The sequence below is a fragment of the Chionomys nivalis genome, chromosome 6 (assembly GCF_950005125.1).
Source record: "Chionomys nivalis chromosome 6, mChiNiv1.1, whole genome shotgun sequence".
NCBI lineage: Eukaryota > Metazoa > Chordata > Mammalia > Rodentia > Cricetidae > Chionomys > Chionomys nivalis.
The window spans coordinates 94857504-94883452 of NC_080091.1; the positions used below are offsets into that span (position 1 = coordinate 94857504).

At 44.4% G+C, this 25949-nt stretch overlaps 1 protein-coding gene across 8 annotated transcripts in view; it reads left to right on the forward strand.

Annotated features, from left to right (window-relative positions):
• The window catches only part of Rasgef1b (RasGEF domain family member 1B), a 516000-nt gene that overhangs the window by 484502 nt on the left and 5549 nt on the right, over positions 1-25949 (forward strand). For 7 of the 8 annotated variants that reach the window (XM_057771474.1, XM_057771477.1, XM_057771476.1 and 4 more), the window contains 9 exons: positions 8613-8795; positions 10539-10661; positions 11149-11286; positions 17034-17249; positions 17702-17776; positions 19399-19494; positions 19584-19686; positions 21013-21092; positions 21718-21813. In XM_057771474.1, the coding sequence (XP_057627457.1) occupies positions 8613-8795; positions 10539-10661; positions 11149-11286; positions 17034-17249; positions 17702-17776; positions 19399-19494; positions 19584-19686; positions 21013-21092; positions 21718-21813 (1110 nt within the window). The remainder of the gene's footprint in view (positions 1-8612; positions 8796-10538; positions 10662-11148; positions 11287-17033; positions 17250-17701; positions 17777-19398; positions 19495-19583; positions 19687-21012; positions 21093-21717; positions 21814-25949) is intronic. The other variant, XM_057771475.1, reaches the window with a different exon arrangement.

The window sequence follows — 25949 nt, forward strand, 5'->3', positions numbered from 1 at the left end:
TTAAGACTACTAATTATCAGTAAAGAGGGGCCAGAAAATTTTTCTTGGCTCATTAATTCGTCATTCTTGTCTACTAATTGTCAATTTCTCTTTTACCAATCAGTTTTCATAGGTTTATGTATTTATATTTTTCTCTTAAGGTAAATATATACCCAGAAATGATCCAGTTGTTTTAAAATGTGTTACAGAACCCTGATGTGAAAGTTTGACGCAAACAATTTAGTCCTGTGGAAAGGAAAACGTGTTATAGATCATTAACCTTTTTCAATTTATCTAAAAGAAAAAACATTGAAGGGAAAAAAATCCATAGTTTTTCAAGAACTTAGAGTCCTAAAAAAAAAAAAAAATCCCAGTTACCATGTTACATAATTAAATACAAAGAAAAATAATCTTGGCTTTTTACTAATTCCTCTACCAAGTATCAAGGCATTTCCCTATTGAAACAAACTGGACACAGAAAAGTAAAATATCTTAATAAAAGTTATCCTCTGTGATGTTTCATGATTTAGCTTCAGATCTGTCTTATATCTTATAATCCCAGCATGTCTGTGCTGTTTAGTATGGCAGCTTCTGGTCGCATATAGATCTTTACATGTAAATATGCTTAAGTTGAACAAAATAGCTTACTACTTGGTTGTCTTTTTACCCCCTCTATTTCTTTCTGTCCCTCTGTCTTGTGCTGGGGCTGAAACCCAGGGCCTTTGTGCATGCGGTAGAAGTGCTGGGCCACCAAGTCACTCTAGCCCACTCTCTGCCTGTGTGAAGTGCCCTTCGGTGGCTGTGGCCAGTGGTGGCTGTCAGACAATCTTCTAGGAGTCCAGCCCTTCTGGCAACACTCGATTAGGTAGTGACGATTTGGAGATGAGTTTTACCCATCTAGGACTATGAAATAACTGATTCTCATCACAGATGGGCGCCTGAGACATCAGGAAATAGATCTGTTGGGCACTGCCAGCTAGTACAGCACGGGCGGTGCCCCTTTCCCCGAGTTCAGTAAGTGCTAGGATCTTCACATTTCCCCAGTACTGTAGCCGCCCTTCTCTTGTTTTCCTAAACCAGCCCCAGCTATTAGTGCTGGAAAGCACCCGCTCTGTCAAAGACAGGGAGCCAGGCGCCACCTACTGCTAAGGTCGAGAATTGCAAGGATGCTGTAGATGGTACAAGCTTTTTAGGCTTGAAGAATGTCAGCATGGCCTGGCTTGCCTTCCCACACACCCAACAGGAAGGATTTCAATGCCACCCCAGGCCTATTCAGAGTTGCTGCCACTGTCCCATGACAGAAGATCATGAATCTTACCTTTGTTGTTCTTCCAACAGAAAATTGTAACTACTTGAGTCAGAATTCTTTTCCATCACCAATTAGGGATTAGTTAGAAAAAAAAAATCATAGTTAAGCATAAGGGCTGATAAAGCAAAATGTAAATTTGAGTTGTGTGTGGGGAGGTGCAGAGCACGTGACAACTCAAATCAGGAAACACCGCCATTCCTTTGCAGAGGAAATACAGGTTCGGTTCTCAGCCCCTGTGTTGGCTCAGACAACTAGAACTCCGGTTCCAGGGGATCTGATGCCCTCTTCAGGCCTCCTCAGGTACCACCCCCATGTACACGTTAATAACAAAACTTTAAATAAGCTATTTTTTTTCCTTTCTTAACTGGGAAACCTACTGAGCGTTGGGATTCAATTCTAAAAGCCGCACACTGCTGAGTTGCTTCCATGTATTCTGCCTTTCTGCTCTCATCTGTACACTTCTTAACGTCCTCTCGTCTTTCTCTCAGCCCTGTGTCTTCTCACCGCACAACCTCTCTTCCTAAGACGATTAGAGGAGGGGCAGCATCCTAGCTTTCGGAGATCCTCTCTGAGGTCTCTGCTGAAAGGGCTTCTCAGTCTAAGAAAAGAAATGAGAAGATAATCATCTTGACATTTCCAAGCTTAGAATAAGCCACGCTTTAGATAGCGTCAGAGGCTCACCTTTGGCATGCCACCGGGGCTCAGCTCCACAGTCACCGGAGCCTTCAGTCTGTCTGCATTCCCAAGTCTTGTGTCACACAAGGGAAGCTGTCCATCTAAGCATTAGCTAGGAAGGTGCTAGGAACTTTTACCCAGCGTCTGCTGCGTCAACTGAGAAAAGAAGAGTTGTCCAGTGTGCAGATCCTAAAGCTCAAAGTTCCCATGGAATCTAGACAGGAGCTGAGAAAGGTCAAATTCCAGTTACTAAATGAAATCTCTTCCCACTAAACAAACACACTTTCAAGGTTCAGCTGAGATAAGGAGAGCTTTGCCTACATTTTTTTTTTTTAAGTCGGGACACTTGTCTAGCATTTAACTGATGCTAAAACACTGTGATCAGTGTAGAGCTGTTGGGTTTATAAACACTGCGCCCTATGGTGACGCAGGGTGAGTGGAAAGTGCTATTCTCTGCCCTGCACATTTTCTGTTTTCTCTTGAGACTGAAGGGGTCACTGACGTGCTGCTCTAGAAAGGTTGTCAGAACGACTGCCACAGAAGTAAGGGGAGGCTTTTGATGTGGCTCCACGCCCATCCATACCCCAGCCTCCTTCCCAGTTGGAGTTCTCACCTGACACCACCTCCTCCCCAGTGCACCTGCTTCATCGTAAATACCACTGCCAAAGCAGTTGCTAATTCAAACACAATCTGCCAGTCAGAGAAAGGTGGCTTTTCATCTGGAGCTTTGGTTGGTCTGAAACCATTCGACATGCCTTTCAGATCAATTCATCCTGTAAATCACCCACAGACGGCCCCTGCTTTGGGATCGATGTCAGGGTCATCTTCAGGGTCTTTGGAATAACATGATCTGTGCTTGTGCACAAATTAGCAACCCCTGTAAGATGTCTGTCAACTGACTTCTGTTTCCCAAGTCAATTTTAAGAAGGAATATTTGTCTACGCTGCCTGGCTTGGGTGTGTCTTGTTCCTGCTGGAAGTGTTTCCAGCGTAACTTATAACCTGTGGTTTAGCTTTAGTGCTCAGAAATGCATTTTTCTTCATCTTAGCTTATCGTTTCATAAAGCAAAAATCTATTTCTTGTTGTCTTACTATGCCTTCTACCCAGAGTGATGCCCCATTGGGGCAGGGAGCCCATTTCAGGAACTCTGCCCTTCAGACCTGCCATTCTTGTGTTCTAACTCAGCTGAATTAGTACGACACACAAACACGCACATATGCATGCACACACATAAACGTTTATACATACATATACACATACACACATGCACACACATGTACACACACATACACACACACATACGCGCACACACACGCACATACAGTCACACACACACACTTGATTTAGAAGGAGCTAGTCCTGAATGTTTTGGAGGAAGGTTTCCTGTCGTTCCACCTCACTCTCCTGCTTTGCAGTAGACAAGACATCTAGGCTCTGCGCTAGGCCAGCGCCCTGTGCTCCAGTAGTGTTCATGCAGACATGTCAGCGCATTTATGTGAAATGAAACTCTCTAAGGTGAGAACAGTTTTCCAGTCTGCAGTGTAGGTTAAGTAGTGATTGAATCGCCAACAGGTTTTTTTTTTTTTTTTTTTTTTTTGTATGTGTATGTCTCATACAGATTTCCTCTTCAAGGGAATTAACTCTTTTTATGTGTTTATTAGGTATAAATCGAGCCAGGATTTAACTAACTGCTGTCATACACTATAATTCTGAAGTAATCTCTGTTTCCTAAGCAAAGTGTTTGGTTAGCAGGTCCCCGTTTATGAGTATACTGGACAGGACAGATTTTTCATAAAGGGAAAAGGAACGGACATTGGAGGGGCTGGTTTTATGTTAGAAACTGTGTGAAGGAGTAAGCACATGAACCCTAGTGCCAGAACCCATTAGTCACGATGACCGTACAGCAGAGGCAGCAGAACTACAGTGAGCTGGAAAGATGGATGGGAGCCAGAGGGTCAGAGCGACTTCTTGCCTGGATCTCCCTCGAGGAGTCATTGGCAAGAAGTTCCTGGAGATGGTGGAGCCCAAGGGTCAGGCAGTCTCTGATTCTTGTGTCTAATACATTAGATACTGAGTTTATTTTCTTGACACTTTACAATCTTATTTTATCTTCTGGGCTCCACTTTTCAGTCCCAGACCTGAGCCTAATGGAGTAGGAAACCTTGATGTGGCAGGTGAATGGTGCTGAACGAACCCTAGCTGTAGATGTGGGTCACGGGACCGGGAATGCTTGTGAGAAACCAAACCTTTGTGCTTTGTCTTCTTAGGTATTTATAATTAAGGTTCCAAACAGTACCTTCCGTACCGCTCTGCTGCCTTTGTACTTATCTCCTAACTAGGCAGTGAGACTTTCAGAAAACTCCTGCATTGGCTACGCGCTAGAGACGGTCTAGAATGAGTGATGGACACTCTATCCCATGGTCTATTGTCATTGGCTCATTACAGTTTTCTTTGACTGGTGATCTTTGAGTAAATACAGGAAAGGAGCTCTGCATTTCATGGAGCCATGGCAGGTTGAGCCATCTATTCTACAATGCTGCACTCTTTCATATGCTACTTAAGTGAGTCAATGGAACACCTTTATTCTGGTTTCCCATGCCCCCCAGCTGTAAAGAGAGTGTGCTTCTTGAGGCACATACTGGAACCTCTGAACTTCCTGTCTGGATGGAACTGTGTATTGATCACCAAAGTCAGAAGCTTAACTACTACTCTTAGCAGTATGATTGTATTTTAATAAGAATAATTTGTGATTTTAACATATCTTAGAAATAAGAATCTATGCAGAACATGTAAAACATATAAATCATTCTAATAGCATACAATTTGGGACAAAATGTTGGGGTTTTCACTTTATAGCTATATATTAGAAGTTCAAAGACTATTTTAAATGTAATCTAAGTAATATAATAAAATTTGTCCCTGGGATCTGGAGACCTAACTTTGAAGTCCTAATCTACCTGTTACTTTGTATGTAATCCCAGGCAAGTTACTGTAGTCTTCTTATGTGTGTGGAGGGAAGCAGGGGAGGCATGGAGGTGGGAAAGACAAAACAAAACAGTATATCTGTCGCAAATTGATGTAAAGAAGGATTATAGGAATTACCAGAGGGTAATTCAGGAAGACATCTGTAGTCAGGAAACTCTGAACAAGAGAAGTCAGTGAGGTTCCCAGAGCCCTGCCTGCGTGTCCCTCTGGAGGGACAACTTCATGGTGTGTGTGTGTGGGGGGCACGTTCTGGGGAAATGAGCCATGGAAAGTAGATGACTTTCCTAACGTCTGAGATCACCGAGGGCAGAAGGGTCACCGTAAAGAGAACAGGGCTTGGAGATGGCGAACAGAGGCATGGTTCTGAGCCCAAGGCGAGAAAGAAGTAATGCGCCCTTTGCGTGTAGGTCTCGTGTCTCGATTGGATCTCAGCAGCTGGCCACAGGTCTTCGCATCAGTTTGATGGCAGATGACCGCCAGAGACACACGCTTTCCTTCCACTGATGTTTTAGGTATAATAAGCTACAATACTGATGATTAACTTACCTCCATTAGGTTGCCAGCTCTACTTACATTGTTGTCTTGAGGAGTCTTTTTTGTGGGGGGGGGCATTTTCTGAGTACTACCATTGCGATTGGAGTGGTATGATCCCTAAAGGCTTTAGCTACAACTCTCAAAACAGTGTTGTAGGAAGAGCTTTGCTAAGCAGACAAGATGTAAACACACACGAGTGTGTGTGTGTGTGTGTGTGTGTGTGTGCCATTTAGGGTTTGGGAAAAGGTGAGCAAACCCGAAAGTGACATGTGTGAAGTGTACCTGGATGTGGGGCAGATAACTTTCTAAGACTTCACAGCTATCAAGGGCTATTTCAATAAGTTTGATTTTTTAAAAAAAGCTTTATATTTGTATGTATATGTGTGAGCCTGCATGAATATACATACATGCGGCACATAAATGCAGGAGTCTACAGAGGCCAGAAGTAGGTTTTGGGGTTCCTTCTCACTGGAGTTAGAGGCTGGTGTGAGCCGCCATGTGGGTGCTATGAGTTGAATCCAGGTCCTGTACAAGAACAGCAAGCGTTATTTGCTGAGCTGTCTCTCCAGCACTGAGTCCGAATTTGGGGGGTAGGGTTGGCGGTGAAATCCAAATTCTTATCTACTTTACAGGAGAGTAAATAAGAGTGATAATAAATACTGGTAATTTTGAGGATAAGCTCTTAAAAGGGAACCGGGGTGATCTGGGACTATCTGGTAAGCTGTTTACTGCTAATAGGCTCCAGGCACTGGGGCACAGATTCCTTGGGGAGCCACATTGTACTGCAGTCATGTGGCTGCGTTGTGTTAGCCTGGTCACCCCAGTTCACCTTCCTGAGCTCCAGGTCCCACATTTTTAGAACCAAGAGTTTGGGCCGCTTATTCTATGGCCTCTCACCATCTGTGCTAATCACTCAGGACAACCTTTTCCACTGAGTTCCAGTCCCCTACCCCCATCCTCCAGGCCATCCTTGGTCCTCTTGACCAACCACTTCTAATTGAGTGTACTTTGAAATGCAGTTTCTACCTCTTGAAACAGTTTCTGGGGCCCTTTTGGAGGTTTATCATTTATTGATTTTTCTGGAGTTCTCAAGTCCTGGCCAACTATCTTCAAAGACACTTGATTGGGTTCAGTGACAGGTGAGTAGAGATGTCAAGAAAAAGTCACAGTTCTGGGTAGCAAAGCTTCCCATCTCAGGAGTCCTAGCCTTCATCCTGTATGTGAAGGATGCTGTGTGACTGCCACTGTTGGAAGCTGCTCTAAGATAGCCACAACCAGATGGAGACAGGGTTCCTCCTGGGATGTGACAAGTAACGTAGGTGAAGGGTTTCTCCTCTGTCTCGTCAAAAACCAGTGATTTGTAACAAGTGAATTATACCTGAATTATCTCCATGAAAAGTGGCGATTTGAAGAGGAAAGAGCGTCACTTCCGTCTACGCCATATAAGGGAATAGCACTGAGGGTTTTTTTTTGTTGTTTTTGTTTGTTTGTTTTTTAGTTTACCTACAGTTTCTGTATTTCAGATATTATCATCTGAGTGGTTGTCCTGTTTAACCATTCGCCTAGTGGCTTGACAGTCTAGCCTTTGGGTGCTATGACCTATGACCATGTCCTCCCTAAAGAAGCACAACACTGATATCCCAGGTGTTGAAAATACCATTGGAGGGGTTCTCAAGGATAATTTTCTTCCCATTTCTAGCAATTTTGTTTTTTTAATGGAACTTTTAGAAATTCTATCTCTGTCCTGGTTTTTGGTTGGATAGAGGTCAGAACATGAAGCTATTTTTCTCTATGTCTCTTTACGTAGCCCTGGATGTCCTCGGATTCACAATGTAGACCAGGCTAGCACTGAACTCACAGAGAGACCTGCTTGCCTCTGCCTCTGGAGTGCTCAGATCAAAGGCGTGCACCCCCATTTCCAGTACTTCTGTATCTCCATATCTCTCTTAATACACTCTTCCTAAATGCTGCTTTCACTTGACACGTTGGCATTATAGACTTTTTTGTTGTTGTTGTTCTAACACCCTCTCCCTGGGCACCGCCTACCCCAGCCACACACCACCTTGTTACGAGGTTCTTAGCCCCAGTCTTATCCCACCTCCATAGGTGGAACAGATGCTGCTGGGGGGCTGAGCTTAGCCCCCTCATTTAGATGCAGTTGCCTTTCAGCCTATTAAATAGAAGGATTAGCCCAAGTTGTGTCCTCCTGCAACCTCCACGGCTGCTCCTCGTCAGTCCTTTTGAGTTTCCCTCGGCTCTGAATCCCCAGACTCCATGAATTGTGAATGCCTCCAGTGTCTAGACACGCAGACAGAAATCTGAGTCTGCTCTCAGGGCCCTGCACTAGGTCCCCAGGAATCCCAATAATAACCTAATGACCTTTGGCCTGCACTCAGCACTGTCTGACATGGGCTTTTTGAGTGACAAAACACACAGAGGTTCAAGAGCAACTTCTCTAGACTGAGGCAGTACTCCTTGTTCTGAAATATAAAGTGCCTTCTCATCCTGCCTGTTGACTGAGATAGGCTCTGCACACAGTACCCACACAGCATCCCAAACCGGAGAGCTGACAAGAGGAGCAAAGGCCAGATAACATGCTGGGGAGCCAGCATGACGTCTCTTGACATGCGCAAACACAGACACACACGTTAGACACACACAGGCAAAGACATGATCTATGCCCTTTAATTCCAGGCCTCTTGCAAATGAAGATCTTTTCAACTTCAGCCCTGGTGCTCGTCCACATGTCCAGTGCCTGTCAGTTTCCTTCAGTTTTATCTGATTCATCCTGGTGATGTCTTGACTTGAAAATCCTTGGCTCAGTGAGGTTAAGCAACTGGAGCCAGGTTCCTCTGCACCTGTTCACAAGTGACTGTAAAGGAGCGTGTGTAAAAATGACACCATGCGGATTACAGTCCAGACTGGATCTAAGCAGTGTGTAATATTTGATTGCATGTGTGTGTGTACGTGTGAACTCAGAGAACTTGGGCTCATCCTGGTTCTGACAGTGTGTCACAGCTGTTTCCTCAAGCTGCGTGTCTTCCGCTGTTATGAGAATTACTGATGAAATCTTACTTTTCATATCACACATCACTGATGATTGTGTTTTTTTGTGTTTCATTCTTTTTAGGAAAGTATGCCTCAGACACCTCCCTTTTCAGCAATGTTTGACAGCAGTGGTTACAATCGAAACCTCTACCAGTCTGCAGAGGACAGCTGCGGGGGCTTGTGTTACCATGACAACAACCTCCTTTCTGGATCTTTGGAGGCACTTATCCAACACTTAGTACCCAACGTGGATTACTATCCAGATGTAGGTATCAGTGTTCCTCTGAAACCCATTTTTGGTATGGCTTAGAAATTGCAGTATGAGCCGGGCGGTGGTGGCACACGCCTTTAATCCCAGCGCTCCGGAGGCAGAGGCAGGCGGATCTCTGTGAGTTCAAGGTCAGGCTGATCTAGAAGAGCTAGTTCCAGGACAGGCTCCAAAGCTACAGAGAAACCCTGTCTCAACAAACAGACAAACAAACAAAAAAGAAATTACAGTATGGTATACGGGCATACTGTCGTTGCTGGGAAATTACTTTGGTCGTTAAGAATTTTTTCCAAGAAGAAATTATACAGTAATCATTGAAAGTTCTGAGACCAGATTGAGCCTGGGGATGGGTCAGATGGGCAAAGTCTCCACATCTGATTTTTTTTTTTTTTTAGGTTGTCCACCACATTAGGCAGTCCAAATGAAGAGATATCTGTAGACTTGATCCATGCTGATGTCTTGCTCTGTGAAAATGCAATTAAGGATAGCATTGGGTGCTTCTGTCATGTGACTTTAACGTACCTAGGGAAAGTCCATAGAGAGAGTTAAGTTACACACAGATGCAGTGATTTATAGATCAGACATCGGGGGGGTGTTGGCCTCACTTTTGCTTTCCCTTGACACGCTTGCATAGACAGCACTTTCTAACCTACGAGGGCCGCTGTATTCTATCTCAGTTTTGGTTGTTCCGAGAGGCAAGAGGGGAGACGTATCTACTCACTGGTTCCTCTTGGTATCAGCAGTCAAGCCAGGTGTCCTTTCTGGGCCACGTGAGCGCCCCTCCCCTCTTGTGTCTGTTGAGGGGGATTTAGAAGGACAAGAAGGTTGAGTTTAACAGGCAGCCGTTTATTGATGGTGAGTTCCCGGAAATGCCTAGAGACCACATTTATTAGTTTTTATAAATGCAATCATAACCTCGTGTTGCAGAGGAGAGCGTGCGCTTGCCAATGGTAATTCACCGTAATGTCCTTAACTGAGTTATTTCTGCGTGATTCATTACATAGCATTTTCAAATATGTTCCCAGAGATGGAAAACTTGTTATCGAGAGTATAAGGAATCCCTTGTTCAGTACTGTAAGTGTTTATGGAGCACTAAAGGTGCCGAAGGAGGGCTGGGGGAGCCAACAACCCATGGAATTCCTCTTTTGATGGAGAACCTGAAACTGTTAGGATAAATAAGCTTCATTAGTGGTTGCTTGAGAAAAGCATATAGTGCTATATTGTGCTTTATCAGATTGCTTAGTCTTGAGCAAGCCAGGAGGTCAGTTGAAAGTCACCCTTCGAACGTCGTAACACAAACACCGTGTGTGCTGCACGAAACACACTGGACAGTTCTTGACTGAATGCGGGTAGGGTAGGTGGGTTTCTGTTTCTCCATTTTTATTTATTGGTTAAAATAGTATGTGGACATGTAACCTTCTTCAGTGCGTGTAACCTATTTAAGCCAGCCTTGATTCTTGCTGGGCTGAATTTCATTCTTCTTGATTACACTGGAAAACGAATACTTCCTGGCTCCCTGATGGCAGATAAGAAAATGTCCTCTGGGCCATTTCGGGAGTCGAATTTATCCTGTGCTTTTAGTATGTTTCAAGGGGAAAGATAAAGTGGCGGTGAAGGGGACTTGGCATTTACCAGAACCCACAGCCTCTTAGCTCCAATGTATGAGGAGATTATAGTGTGTGGGGATGGCACAAACTCAGAGAGGTGGTGATGAAGACGACTCTCTCTCTCTTGCTGCAGAGAACGTACATATTCACCTTCCTGCTCAGCTCTCGGTTATTCATGCACCCGTACGAGCTGATGGCCAAGGTTTGCCACTTGTGTGTTGAGCACCAGCGACTCAGTGAAGGGGACAGTGATAAGGTAATGCAGCATTTGAGTTTTATGGGTTTTGTTGTTTTGGTTTTGTTTTGTTTTGTTTTAGATCTGCTAATTCTGGCTTAGATTTCATGGTGATGGTTTCCAAAAGTGACCCCCGCGTAGCCCCAGGCTGACGTGCCTAACTGGCACAATGGCTATGTGTATGGAATTGGGAATGGCGTGAAGATTGTGGGGTAGGGCTGTAGAAGTGGGCCAGTGATGGAATGCTTACCTCCTTTGTGTACAGCCCTAGCTTAGCTCCCTAGCACTGCAAAATAAAATAAAACAAGGAGCAGTATAAAAGTCACAGAGGACTGTCCTGCTGTTGTTAACTGTACCTGGCATTGCTATGAAGGGGGCTATAGCTGTTGCTTCTTCCCCAGAGAACGTGCGGCACCAGAAGTTAGTCAGTGACACCGTTATTTGGTTATTTATTTAACGCAGACCCTGGTGGTGAATATCTCTGATGTAGATTTCTTTTTCTCCCTAGAACCAGATGAGAAAAATTGCACCTAAAATTCTTCAACTCCTGACAGAGTGGACGGAAACGTTTCCTTATGACTTCCGGGACGAGAGAATGATGAGAAACCTAAAGGACCTGGCGCACAGGATGGCCAGCGGCGAGGAGGTTGGTCACGGGAATGTAGTGGAGCCAACGGGGTTTCCAGGTGGAACCTGGGTGGGAAGCGGGGCTGAACTGACCCAGAACTCAGCGCTGCCTTTTTCTTTTGCCTTCAGCCAGCCCTCAACATAGCATATGTTGGCCTTTTTGGTGTGTCACGTGGTGAACGATTATTCCATGCCCTTCAAATGAGTCTGATCTGGAGTTTTAGGTTGTTATTTCCAGCTGTGTTCATGCTAATTCGTGTGGCCAGGTGCATTTTGTTTTTATTCCACTTTGGTCTGCGTTCTTCAAAGGTTTGACCCAGCTCACATGTTAATTCTTCTCTCTGTGTGTCTACCTACACTTACAGTAGATACAACCAAGTAGCATATTACTAACTCATGTAGAAATAGACAGTCCAGACTATGGAGGGGGAAAGCACATATGCTGGTGTTGAGAGCGAGTGCGGCTGGAAAGGACGGCTGTGATTGGTCCGTTCCAGATAAAAGGGAAATACAGTTGGTTACATAATTTACAGGGAAAGGAAAAAGCATCCTAATGATTCCGGGCATTAGATGAAAAACTTAGAAATCTGGGGCTGGTAGAACATTCGCGTGGCAGACATGAGCCGGCGTGATGATGAACGCAATGAAAACAAGAGAAGACAAAGTCTTCTTAGGAGGGGTTTCACATAGGAGGCCTCACTTGCTTTTTTATGGTGTTCACAGCGCACACTCTGATCAAAGGGAGAGCATGAAGTGTTGTATAATTAACAAAGGTAATTCATGGAACTGGGGTGTCGGGCTGGGGGTGGCGTGCAGGAAACGATCCAAGTATTCTGGTGCCGGAAGTAGATTCAAGGCTAGGACCTGGAATAAGTGGAGGTTCAAAGCAGGTCTCTTAGGTCATCTTCCATAAATATCACCTCTGCCAACTGAGCCTTTGATAGCAGGTGCTAAGCAGCTTCAACAGAGCTGAGGTATTTGAAGCAGGCCTGGAGGGCTAACTGTGTGTGTTGAGGCTTGCTGGGCAAGAATATGTTTGTAGTTTCCGTGTGGCAGATAAGCGTCTGGGAGTAAGTTTGGCACGGTGTAACACTGTCACCTAGAGAGAAGTAGCCGGAGTACCTGGCAGGGCAGGGATGTCCTTTTCATTGACACACTACCCCTCCATGACAGCTCCCTGGAGAAGCCGATCTCACAGCTCCGTGCTGCACAGATAAGAGCTCAAGACTCTTGTCCTGATTCATGGGAATGCTCACGCTGCCATTTTCCTAAGCCAAGATCAGTGAAATTAGGAAAACCCGGCTCTTGAGAGCTCTGTGCTTAGTTGTCTTGTGTGGCATTCAACTCAGGGGCTTTCACTGTTGCTTTAAGCATCATGTGGAACTCCCAGCTGGTTGTGAGCGCACAGTGTTCTAGTCGGTTTTCCCATCTTAGGTTCTTGCTGCTGTGAATGAACCCCCACAAAGGTGAAAGTCCGCCAGGGTAGCATTGCTACGGGCATTCTGTATGGGTGGCTGCTACTGGTCGCTTGGCAGGGCCAGGGTTGGCTCAGTGGCTTTGGTTTGTGACCAAGATAGGTGCCATCCTAGGGTTGTTTCTGTATGAAGGTGAAAACCTACCTGAGTCACAATCACATCTTCATTTCCGTTCAGTTGTACAGAGCTATTGACACTGCCGGCTGATTGTTCTCTGTAGCTTTTTCGGAGAGAAATTAGATCATAACTGTTTCTTCCCAAAAGGAACACTTGATTTTTTTTTTTTACGGATAAAATGCAGTGATTTGAAAATGCCTTATTGATGGCTATTGGTTTTTCTTATCTTGAAATCAGAGATGATGATCCTTTCTGTTTGCCAACTGAGATCTGATCTTTATAAACAAGGTCAAGCGTCCGGGGATTGGGTGACATGGAGGAGACAGCCTTCTGACTCTGGCTTTCTTGTTGGCATGTGTTACTAGCCTACTCTTTCCCCACCATGAAAAGGTCAGCTGGCTTTGACGGTGGCATGGCACGAGAAAGATCTCCTAGGGAAACAAGAACTCCGTCAAGTGGAGGCTGCGTCTGCCTTGACTGGCTAGGGCATCACAGAAAGCCGCTTTTCCTTGGCTGCTTTTATCCAGACTTTAGGAACTGGGTCCACACATTACCGTTGCTCGAGTGGAGTGTGCTCTGCCTCGTCCACTAAATTGCTCGCTCCCTTCCCATCTCCAAAAACCATGACACTGAGTGGTTAATGTTGGTGCGGTAGAGGCTCTTGCTGCATTTGTTGTCATGGTGGTCTCCTTCCTGTCACGTGTTTAAACCTCTCTCCTCAGAGAGGCCTTCCACAGCTCCAGTCCCAGCCCCTCCCATTCTTGGCTTTTGTGCTTTTTTGCTTCACAGTACTCTGGGATTTGTGCTAAATTGTTTGTGGCTCCGCTGGACTTTTGATGATGCTTTCTTCATTCCCCATGACATCTTTAACTCCTGTCTGAATGCCTGGCACGTAGTTGGTTCTTAGAATATTTGAACGGATGGAAGAAAGAAAGAAAGAAAGAAAGAAAGAAAGAAAGAAAGAAAGAAAGAAAGAAAAACTGAGCGGATAAACAAAGAAGTCAACTGCGAGAATGGGGAGACATTATTCCTCCCCGTGGAAGAAGCTTGGGTTTGAACCAGGGCCTGTTGCTTCTTGCCTCTGACTTCAGAGAAGGTTTTTGGCACTCAGTGAATCCAGGTGTGCCCTGTATATAATTTAGTCAGGTTCCTTAGAATCTGCTAGGACAGTTCCACATAATTTGGCTTAATATGCTTCTCCCCTGGGGATTTGCCCCAAATGGAGTGGTTTATTGGGGCTTGCCTGGAAGAATCATGAAATGAATCTAATGATTGAATTCCATGACAAATGGCTGGAGTGGATAGAATGCAATTTTCTCTTCCTTAAGGGGCTGGTCTCTATGAGGACTTCTGTCTTTATTTGCCAGGTAATTACTGTCTCTGGCAACTGAAGTCATAAAAAAGAATAAGTACACATTTAGCAGTTCGTGACTCAGTGAGGAAGCATGCTTAACCACGCAGAACCTCACTCCTCAAATGGGATCAGATGAAAGCAAGAGACTGAAAAGGGTCCCAGTACCCCCTCCCCCATTTTTCTCCCAGTGCCCCCTCCCTCATCTTTCTCCCAGTACCCCCTCCCCCATCTTTCTCCCAGTACCCCCTCCCCCATCTTTCTCCCAGTACCCCCTCCCTCATCTTTCTCTCAGTACCCCTCCCCATCTTTCTCCCAGTACCCCCTCCCCCATCTTTCTCCCAGTACTCACCTCTGTTCAGTGGGAATCCTCCGCGTGGGACCCAGGCTGCAGACTGTTCCGACTCAGCCCTTTCTTTTGCCCACTGCTACTCTGCTGGGACCTTCAGGTGGTGACCTGAAGGAAAATGGCCATTTCTACCCAAAGTCTCTTGTGTGAGGGACCCTGAGAAGGAAGAGGTGAGGTGTGAGGTGCCGAGACAACCCACGTGGGATGTAAATAATGGACATTTTGAAGATGAGTTTTCACTTTTCCAAATGAAAAAGAACTTTACTACACGCGTCTCATATGTATGGTGTCCGAGAAATACCACCAGGTGGGCTCCCACTGTATTTGCACCAAATCAAGTAGTGTAGGAATCTAAGTAAAAATACCAATTCCTCCTCTCTGCACAGTGCCAGGTGCTGTCAGTTCTGTGTGCATCCTCCCAGAGCGCCCCCTTGGCACGTGTGGCTCTATGTACAGGTTCAGACACCCAAGGAATGGTGGGTTTAGGGAAGTAAGTTTCCGTTTAGAAACCTTTGAGTTCTTCTTAGAAGAATTTACCAATATTTGACCAATATCCTCTTAGCCACATCATGCTGTGTTTCATATTTTAGTAATGGCAGTTGTGGGTTACTCTTGTAAATAGGTTTTAATGGCTGTAAAAAGGCAACCTTATAACATGTTTTCTACTCAGGATGTGCACGGTGCAGCTGAAGTGTCTCAAGAGGAGAAATGTATTAAGAACTCTTTGCATAATTTTAAGAAGTAGCAGGAGCACTCATGTAGGCATTTATAAGGACATTTGGTACAGAAGACTGAAGTAAACACACGTTAGTTTTAGTGTATCTCAGTGTTCCCAAAGAAAGGTGAGGTTAGGGTGGGGAAGGAGAAGCACATTCCTTAGCCTTGATTGGTTTGGGTACCAAAGAAAGACACATTCTCTTTGAGTGTTAGACTACCAGCTTCCACCTCTAGTCCTAGATGGTGATAGGTTGTTTAAAGGTGAGGGTTTTTGGGGGGATGGGGTGGGGTGGGGACTGGTTCTTATGTATCTCAGGCTTATCCCTAGGATGACTTTGAAGTCCTGGTCCTCAGGCCCCACTTACTCTGTGAAAGTAGAGAAAAACAAAGGTTATACAGTGGGCCTGCTTAAGAGTTTATTCGGTGTCATTGCCAGGTAGAGACGATAAAAGATGGAGAAGGCAGTGGTTGCTTTGAACCTCTGTCTACATGAGATGTAGCCATTTTCAGATTTGTAATTTCCTTATTGTGAACAGCTACAGGTGTGTGTGTGTGTATGTGTGTGTGTGTGTGTGTGTGTATTTAAACACACTCTAAGCCAACTTAGAAAAAAGGTAATTTTTATGCCTTTTAGATTTATAATTTTCAAATTGCTAATCCTGGCAGATGATATTGGGCACCTTTTAAAAAGCCAGTGAGGCATAAGCACGGGCCTGCCTGCCTTGGTAGACTCCCTGGGACTGACAGCCTAAGTGACCAGCTGGCACTGTGTCAGCCTGCATTCCTCTCGTCTACATAAGCATCATCATTTACCTAGAAGGATAGTTGCTGTTAGCAGTTTGGGGCCAGAAAAGAAAGACAAGAGCAGCACTGTATTAAATAAGCATACCCAAAGAAAGGATAGAGGGAGGGGTTAGGGATGGATGAATGGATGATGGATGATGGATGGATGATGGGTAGATGGATGGATGATGGATGGATGGATGATGAATGGATTGACTGGGAAGTAATTTCTTGCCTTAACAAGTGTTTTAAAAGGCAAGAAGTTGATACTTAACCTATGATACCGGAAATACTTTCTAAATCAACTTATTTTAAATGTCACGAGAATAGCACGGGCTATTCTTAAATCTTAAACAGGGTGGCATCAGATAGTAGCATTGTGGTGGGAACTGCCACGTGTCAGAGTGTATGTGGACATCAATATCAACTCATGAATGGGAAAAAAATGGACATGAATCAAGAATAGGTCAGATAACAAAAATGGGTATCCAGTTCCACTGCAGATGTGAGAGTCAGGAAGGTGGATGACAGGGGAGTGGAAAGTAAGGTGCGTTCTTGTCACGTAGCTTCCACACCCTCAGAAGAATGAGGCTAAGTGATAGGAATGGAGAAGTCATGCAGGCGGCTATAGGAACACGGGGAGAGGATGATCTGCTTTGAGATACATGTTGGTTTCGTCTAACAGAAATGAACAGGCACACTCTCACTAGAGAACACTTCCTTGTGTGTAGTATCCATTACACTGGGCCACCTCCACAGCCAAGCTGACATTTCTGAGGTGTTTTCAAGGCCCAGCCTGAATGACATTTTCAAAAGCATTCTAAGAGAATGGTCCAATGAACCTAGGCTTTTGAACACCTTCCTGTGTATGGGTCTCCTCGAAGCTGGTGGAGCTCAAAGCGTTTAAAAGCAGGGTATCTGAGGTTGGCAAAAAACAGGCAGGTCAAGAGTGTCATCCTCCCCTTGCTTCCTAGCAGACGTACCGAAAGAACGTCCAGCAGATGATGCAGTGTCTCATCCGAAAACTCGCCGCCCTCAGCCAGTACGAGGAAGTTCTGGCGAAGCTCAGCTCCACAGCCACTGACCGGCTCACGGTCCTGAAGACCAAGCCCCAGTCCATACAGCGCGACATTATGACGGTCTGCAGTGACCCTTACACATTGGCCCAGCAGCTGACTCACATCGAGCTGGTAAGGCCCTATCTTCTTTGCCCTTTGTGGCCTCAGAATTGTTTGCTTTGGCATCGAGACTGTGTTTGCTGATAAAGGTGAGAATAACTCAAAAGGGAAGCAATCCACAAAACTGAAGCATGTTTTGTTTTTGGCATTTGAATATGAATGTTTCTGATATCCTGGGAATTTACTCATAAACACATACTAAACAAGATGAGGGAAAGCAAGGTTTATTGACCTTCTTTATCTTCTGCCTCTAATTATTTTCCTATAACTGGTCATTCTTCAGCTGTCTTATGAAACATCTCCTTTCACCTCTTGTAGATGAAGAAAATATTTAGGGCTAAAAGCTTATTTTATAATCTAAGAAATTTGGGGGTGCTGCCAAAATTAATAAGGGGAAGTGTGGCCATCTGTTTCTTCTCATTTTTTTAATATTGTTTATTTAATATTGTTGGCTTTTGTTTCAGGAGAGACTCAATTACATTGGTCCAGAAGAATTTGTTCAGGCGTTCGTGCAGAAGGACCCCTTGGACAACGATAAGGTAATTAGTATCAAGTTGTTTGTTTTTGTGTTTTCCATTAGCTGTGTGTGATTCACTGTTGTTTTCTTGGGCTGGGTCTCTAAGTGCCTGCACAGTGGTTTACCCCATCACTTCCTCCTTATTTAGGAATTTAAGAAGCCCTTCCTGGCAAGATCCAAGTGTTTGTGGTGCTGAAGGTAGACGATAAAAGCATATAATGGTTTTAGCAGATTAAGCCAGAGAGAAAATCAAAGAGACTAGTCTGCCTGTGATTCAGCAGCAGGGGCAGGAGACAGGATGTACATCCAGCCTACCCAGCAGAGCTCCAGTTAGCCTGGTCCCTTGCTGTAAGTGAATCCCTCACGACAGCGTTATGGCAAAGCACACAGAAAGAACATGGTCCTGGACCGACACTATCCATTTCATGAACACAGGCACAGGTTTTTTTTTTTCTTTCTAGAGTGACCTCTAGAAGCATTTTGAATTGTTAGGCAATCTTTGGATGCGTCACCTCCTGATGAAGTCTCTCGGGGAGACAAGGCCACAGCTGTTTCCGGCCTTAGACGAGTTTCACTCAGCATGGGAAGTGAAGACATGATTTTCAGTAGGAGGCCAGTGGACTTTTTTTGTTTGTGTCTTCTGAAAGGAAGGAAAGAGGGATTAATGAACCTCTTCAAGCGTGGCCTTGAACTCCAAGATAAGATGAGCTTCTGCTTTTGAATGTGTGCCGGTGTCCCGTTCACCCTAAGCAAGAGAATAATAGCGTAGAATTCCATTTATCTTTGGGTAAATGGTGCTCCATCTTGTCTCCCATCTAAATGTGAGAGAGGGGTTTCTAGCCCTGCGCGCACAGCCACTCCTTGCTTTGTTGATAGCAATTGGCATTTGCATCCTATTTGAGCCTGCAACCCTTGTTCTAGTTACATCTCTATTGCTGTGATATAGTATCCAGACAGTAAGTAACTTAGGGAGAAGGGGCTTATTTACCTCACACTTCCAGATTCCAGAACACTACAGAGGGGAAATCAAGGTTGGAATTCAAGCAGCTAGTCATACCACACAGTCAGGAGCAGAGAGAAACATGCCACCATTTAAGGAGAGGTTTTATGCCCTTATTTATTCCTTGGATGAAGAGAGGGTAACGTCTTTGCTTTCTTATGTTGCTTTCTCTAAAAAAAAATATATGGCAACAAGTTCCTCAAAAATAAGACTTTTACCTTTAAAGAAAAAAAAAGGAGTAGAAAGAAGTTAAGTACAGCTCGGCCTGTGTTCTTTCTCGCTTCCTTTGCTGTGCCCAGCAGCTTTCGCTCCTCATACCGTTTAGCACCCCTGCCTCGAGAAAATGGTGCCACCCTCAGTGAGCTGGGCTTTGTTTCCTTCATCCATTAACGATCAAGACAGTCTCTCACACATTGGCAGGCCAGCCAGATCTAGATAATTCCCCACTAAGAGTCTCTTCCATGGGATTTTCGCTTGTGGCAAGCTGGAGGTTAAAACGAACCAGCAAATACTTCTTTGGAGTTGAGGGTCTGAGAACACATGACCCCAGGGGAACATAGTTCTCAGGAGGGAGAGGAAGGCGCCTCTGTGAGCGCATCAGCGTGTATTCCAGACCTCATGTGTCCGTATTGCTCTCTCCTCAGACTTGCTACAGTGAGCGGAAGAAAACGAGGAACTTAGAAGCTTACGTAGAATGGTTCAATCGCCTAAGCTACTTGGTCGCTACAGAAATCTGCATGGTGAGACAGTGCGTTATTTTCCTGCTTACTTTCGAGCTATTGGGCCCGCGTGCTGGGTTCCTGCCTGCTCACTGTCATTTTCCTTACAGCCCGTGAAGAAGAAACACAGAGCGAGAATGATCGAATACTTCATCGACGTGGCTCGAGAGTGTTTCAACATTGGAAACTTCAATTCCTTGATGGCAATAATCTGTGAGTATTTTTGTGAGAATACTGATTTTATGGGGCTTTCAAAATGTATTCACTGAAAAATTTCTTTCCAGAGAAACTCTGTCCTGAAGAAAACAAAACAAAACAAAACAAAACAAAACAAAACAAAAAAAAAAAAAAAAAAGGAAGGAAGAAAGAAAAGGAAATCATTTTTTCCTGAAAACTGTATTCTTTTTAATCTGGAGTAATTCAGAGCATTCAGAATGTTTTATGGAATCAAATTGGCGCAAGGATGCATATTCTTTCCTTAGTAAGCTTGAATTCATTGACTAGCTTTAGTTCATTTATCCTCCAATAATATCTATCTGTAAAAGCTAATGAGTGAGGTAACCCAGACCCAGAAAGACAATTATCACATGTACTCACTCATAATTGGTTTTTAAACATAAATCAAAGAAAATCAGCCCACAAATCACAATCCCAGAGAACCTAGGCAACAATGAGGACCCTAAGAGAGACATACATGGATCTAATCTACATGGGAAGTAGAAAAAGACAAGATCTCCTGAGTAAATTAGGAGCATGGGGACCTTGGGGGAGGGTTGAAGGGGGAGGGGAGAGGAAAGGAGGGGAGCAGAGAAAAATGTAGAGCTCAATAAAAATCAATAATAAAAAAGTCTATGTTTGCCACTCACTCCAGCTGAATGCTGGAGACAAGTGAGTAGAACATCAGTCAGCAGCAGCCAACTTTCGTATTAAGAGAAACAGGTCATCAAAGGACAACGTGTCTTGTTTACTTAACTAGAGTTCTCATTTTTTTGAAGTGATTGAGAAAAACGGGGGAAAAAAAGAATTTCTAACATAAAAATATAATCTAAATTCAAACTTCAACATCTAGTCAGGTATGAAGTCTTCTGCCTTTCATCCTAACACATAGGAGATGAAGGAGGAGGGTCTGGAATTCAATTCTTGACTTCAAAGCCAAGTCCAGCCAGTCTGAGCCACTTGAGACCCTACGTCAGCAAAGCATAAGCCCTGGCGTCCATGCGTAAAGTGTGGATAGACGGCAGCCTGGCCAGTTGTTTCTGAGTTTCTGTGGCTGCTCACGTGATACAACGTGGCAGTGTCGTGCCCCACACATGGCCTGTGTACCCTAAAATGTTTACTGTTTTTTTTCTAAAAATGTGCTCAGCCCTAGCTGAGGATGAGCTTGCAAGGAAATGGTGTAAAACTTGAGGCTGTTACCACGCGTGCAGAACTCAGTTATTAATGCTTAGCAACGTATGCTTTTTTTGGAGTCCAAGCTAGAGTGACTTCTTACATTTTTATTTTGATTTTCTTCTCTCCATGTGCATTTTAAACGGGAAGCTGGTATGAACATGAGCCCAGTCTCGAGACTAAAAAAAACTTGGGCCAAAGTGAAGACTGCCAAGTTTGACATTCTTGAGGTATGTGAAAGTCATGTTTCAGAGTTGAATGGAGAGAACGTGCCTGTTGATCTCAGCATTCAGGAGGCTGAGGCAGGAGGATTTTGAGTTTCAGGGCAGCCTGGGCAGAACAGCAAGGCACCTGGATGGCATTCCACTCTGTGGTGCTGCCTCCTGATTAGCTAGGACCATCAAAGGAAAAGGCTTTCAGACCCAGAGGTAGGAGAGGCATCTGGCTGGAGCAGGGCAACACAAACCAGGTTTAAGGTTGATCCTTTTATAAATGGAGGTGGGCATTTTGGAGTGATTGATGGAAGATGCTGACTTCCCAATCACATGATTGTGTATGCCAGAATAGACCCGGAATCCCGAACAGTAGAGAGGTCAAAGTCCCCGTTTGCCTTGCACACTTCTGTGTAGCACCCTTAGCCTTAGAATAGTCATTCACCACTCTGTGCGAATTTGGTTAATACCAACAGCCCTTCCTGTATAACCCTGAGGGGTTGTGTGTGTGTGTGTGTGTGTGTGTGTGTGTGTGATGGGTCTATGAATTACCTAACTTTGAATTTGTATGTATAGTTAAAGACATGATCTTGTAAACATCTACAGTAAAGAATGAGTGGTTAATAACATTGCCTTTCTACAGCACCAGATGGACCCTTCAAGCAATTTCTATAACTACAGAACAGCTCTCCGAGGAGCAGCACAAAGGTCCCTGACTGCTCACAGCAGCAGAGAGAAGGTATGCTCTGAAAAGTCTGGATTACTTGTTGGGGAGTTGCCGTGTTTTACACTAACATGTGAACCACTCCCTGGGGCTGTTTTTGCCAGCTCAGATCTAAGAGAAGTGCACTTATTCACATCGTATCCCTTGGCACCCGAGGAAGGGGACCATAGAGCAGTGTTGAGCTGTGGACAAAGAGGAGTGACTTGGAATCCAATTTTGCATTGGATATTGCGATATGTTTTGCATTCTTGTGCTTTTGGTGTGTTCTGTAGTGTCGTCTTTGTGTTTAAGGCAGGAAATCAAGTCATGTGATAGGTGACTAATAGCATTAGAGAGTAATTTGGTTTAATGGGGAAAAGACATTTAAGTTCTGCATAAAGTGGCTCGCTTAATGTAACCTTTTCTTTCAGAAGAATTAGCTTACCTCCTACAGTTCAGCCATTTATTCTCAGAAAGTAGGGTAGTTGCTCTAACAGGCTTGCTGTTACTAATTGGATATGTAGGTGGCATGAAAAATACAGGGGCAATTTCTAAAAAAAAAAAATGAATGATCCTGTCGTCTGTCCCCTACCCATTAGTGCCACCCTGGATCTATGGAGTTCTGGACTCATGGTCCCACTGGTCCATTTCTGTCTCAGTTCCTCGTGGAGGAAGGACAGATTGTCTGTCGTGCTGTTTGAGAATTAATGTCCAATTATGATAAAGAGCTAATGCTGATTTCTTAAGGGCAGCTGTTGTCTATTTGAATTCTGTCCTCGCATTAAGTAGTATTTTCAACCAGCTTGGGAAAACAGGATTAAAACATTCCCCGGCTTCTAAGTCACGTCCCCCCTGAATCATCAGGTTCAAGAACTGTGACGAAATCTCCTTTTAAACATGTGACACTTCTGTCACCACACGCGAAATACCGGCTGGTGACTTCCGAGAAACACTGCGAATGTATTCACTTTGATTTTTAAATGAGGAAAGATCCAGGTGCCTGAGAGTTTGCTAGGGTTTCTATTTTGCTGAAACGACCTAATCGGAAGTGGGTCAAATTTCTGAAAATGAAAACATGTGTGGGAGGACCTCCACATCCTGAAGTGAAGGATGCAGGGAGGCTGTGAGACCACGCCCCATCTCCCTGTGGTGGACACTGGGCTCACACATGGCCCTCAGTGAGTGGTGGGAGGAGGCTGTGGAGTCCTGTCTGTCTGAGGACTGCTGCTCCATCGTCAACCACCAAGAGAGGTTCCCAGAAAAGAAAACAAACCTAGTTATTTACACTTTATAGCACTTAGTAAATTCTTCCTGCTTTGCTTTTAAAAGCCAGTTCTGCATAAATTTGTATATTTTATCTTGTAGCTGATAAAAAAAAAAGACCCAAGCAAGCTGATAGAAAAATAAGAAATAAGAACATGTCCAGCTAAATCTATCCTTTATTAAACAATGAGGTTATTTTTCTTATCTTGAGCGAGGGATTCCTTTCTTTATTCCAAAGCAACGTCCCCTTTTACAGTCTCCTGGGCAGCATATCTTGAGTCATGGTCTTTGATCTTTTTCAAATCTCCAGTTTGTGTGGGCAGGGAGACACGTTCCAGGTGCTTATTATGAAGCCAATCAAATCTTTCTTCCACACAGGAGTGCTGAGGTGCTCTCTGAGTAGTCTCCCTCCCTGCAAGTGCTTGTGGCTCTGGGTTTTTAACCATGCCTCATGTGATTATGTGGTTTTCCATCCCTTTGCTATTCTGTTTGTTTCTGTAGACTTGGCCCTCCTCATTAGCATCTCCTTCTAGACATGGAACTGATAATAATACCTTCAAGTACAAAGGCTGACTCTGGATTACAAATGTCTTGCTTTTACGGTGCTAGGGAGTGAACCCAGGGTTTTACCCCTACCAGGGAGCGCTCTGCTATTCAACTATACTGTATGTCCAGCCATCATTTCACTGTTTTGTTTTTGAGAAGGAATCCCAGACAGGTCTTCAGCCTGTAATCCTCCAGCCTAGCCTCCCTGGTAGCTGAAATTACCAGCCCCAAATGAATTCAGAATGGATGTATGTATTCTATGTGTATGTCCATGAGTGCTCTGTCTGTATGCATGCCTGCACTTTAGAGAAGGGCATCCAGGTCCCACTACTGATGGTTGTGAGCCACCATGTGGTTGCTGGGTATTGAAATCAGGACCTCTAGAAAAGCAGCCAGTGCTCTTTACTGCTGAGCCAGCTCTCCAGTTCTAGGATTCAGAGTATTATTTAAGGGGAAATCGACAGTATAGCTCAGTTGGTAGAGTCTCTACCTAGGATGCACAAAAACAGTAGAGTTCAGTCCCCAGCACCACACAAAACCACACGAGGTGGTCTATGCCTGAAATCCCAGCACTCGGGAGAATTAGAGGAGTTCGAGGTTACCCTTGGCTACATAGTAAGTCTTCAGGCCAGTCAGGAATATACAACCCCACCATATATATAATAGTTTATATATGACTACTTGAGAAGTTTGCCCAGTAATAATATTGGCAAGACCTAATAGAAACAAGACTTGTTCTCTGTATTTATCTCATAACAATCCTGAGTTATTATTTTCTTCTCCTCTTCACTGTTCAAGTGATTGTGCAGAGCTGGTGGGGACTTCCATGAATGAAGGAGGAAATGAAGTTTGAGATTCCCTCCTCATGGGCATGAGACACAGCAGTCAAGTGCCCCAAGGGAGGCTGGCTGTGTTGCCTAGTTTCTGGAAGAATAACTCTGTTGGTAGTAGAGCATCGTGCAGGGACATTGACTGAGGGCAAAATTCACAGAAGGAACCATTCTGCCTCCTGCAGTTTATAGGCTGTGACAGGAACTGAGTGAGTCTAAGTACCAATCGAAGACAGTACCTGAGGCTCACAGTCCAGCCCCAAGAACTGGAGTAGACCAGGAACTTCTTGCTTCAGAGCTGGTGCCCCGTCAACTCTACCCCTTGATTTTCATTGTCTCCGTTTCCCTGAGGCTATCACGGGATGATGGGTGTTTATTGCCTTCTAAGAGTAAACTCTACTTGGATAGTAGTGGAAAGCCGGTGTCTAGATGAATGAGCATGGTCATCCTCCAGAGAAATCCTGTGGTCACTGTCGTTGAAATTTCACATGATTTGTCATGCACCCTGAAGCCGTTATTCTTTTGAGTCCTTCCCCCAGTGACTTAAAAATGTAAAGCGTGTGTCTCCTAGGCCATACCAGAAATAACAGCACATCTAAAACAGAACAAAGCCTACAAACAAAAACCTTGCGTTTTGCCAGCACCTGGCTTTTATTACTAGCCAGTTGTAGAGTTTGCAGTCCATAGCCCAGCACCTCCCAGCCTAAGGCTTCCTTGGAAGAGGTGGAGTTCAGATCTGTTTTGCTCTTAGTTCCAACCCTGTGCCCATAAGGTCAGAGGGGAAGGAAGTACACACACTCCCTGCTAATTCTGCTTTAGGGGCTTCACAGACAAGAACAAATACTATGTAGTCGAGGGTACTAGTGAAGCTGGGGATAAATTTGATTATTCTCAGAGATCAATAAAACGAAAATTTGAAAGGTGTTTTAGCCTTTTGAAAATGACTTCAGGGGGGAAATGGTGGGAATTTCTCTCTAGAAGTGGATTGCTGCTTACTGTTTGTGTGTGAGCCAAAACGTCGTTTTCACACTCGTGAGTCATGAGCTTAAGAGACTTCAAAAACCTGATCTTGGGGTTTTCAGAATTTCCCAAATAATCTGTTTGATGCATTATTTACATTGCAGAACTTTTTGATTCAAATATGTTGCCTTTGAGGGGAAAAAATAAAAGTTACCGTATCTGCACTTTGATCTCTGTTTGTGATGGATGCAGTCAGACTTAGGGTCCCTTTAAAGGTTGCTCCTTTAGGCTGAGTACCACCTCCTCAGACCAAGGAATCAGGGCCAAGAAGGTATCATCAGAGATGCATACTGTCCTTTGGACAGTCTTTAATTTTATTTCCTACATTTCTCTCCCTCCCTTTCTCGAGGAGCATCTGTCTTGCCACAGACGGTGCCAGGTCCTCCCAAGGGGTTTTTCCTAGACAGCAGGCACGGACTTGTTCTCTGACACGGCCAGGTTCCTTCAACAGGAAATTGTAGCAACTGTTGCTTAAAACCTTCAGCTGTCACATTATCTTGAGTAAAGGCTTCA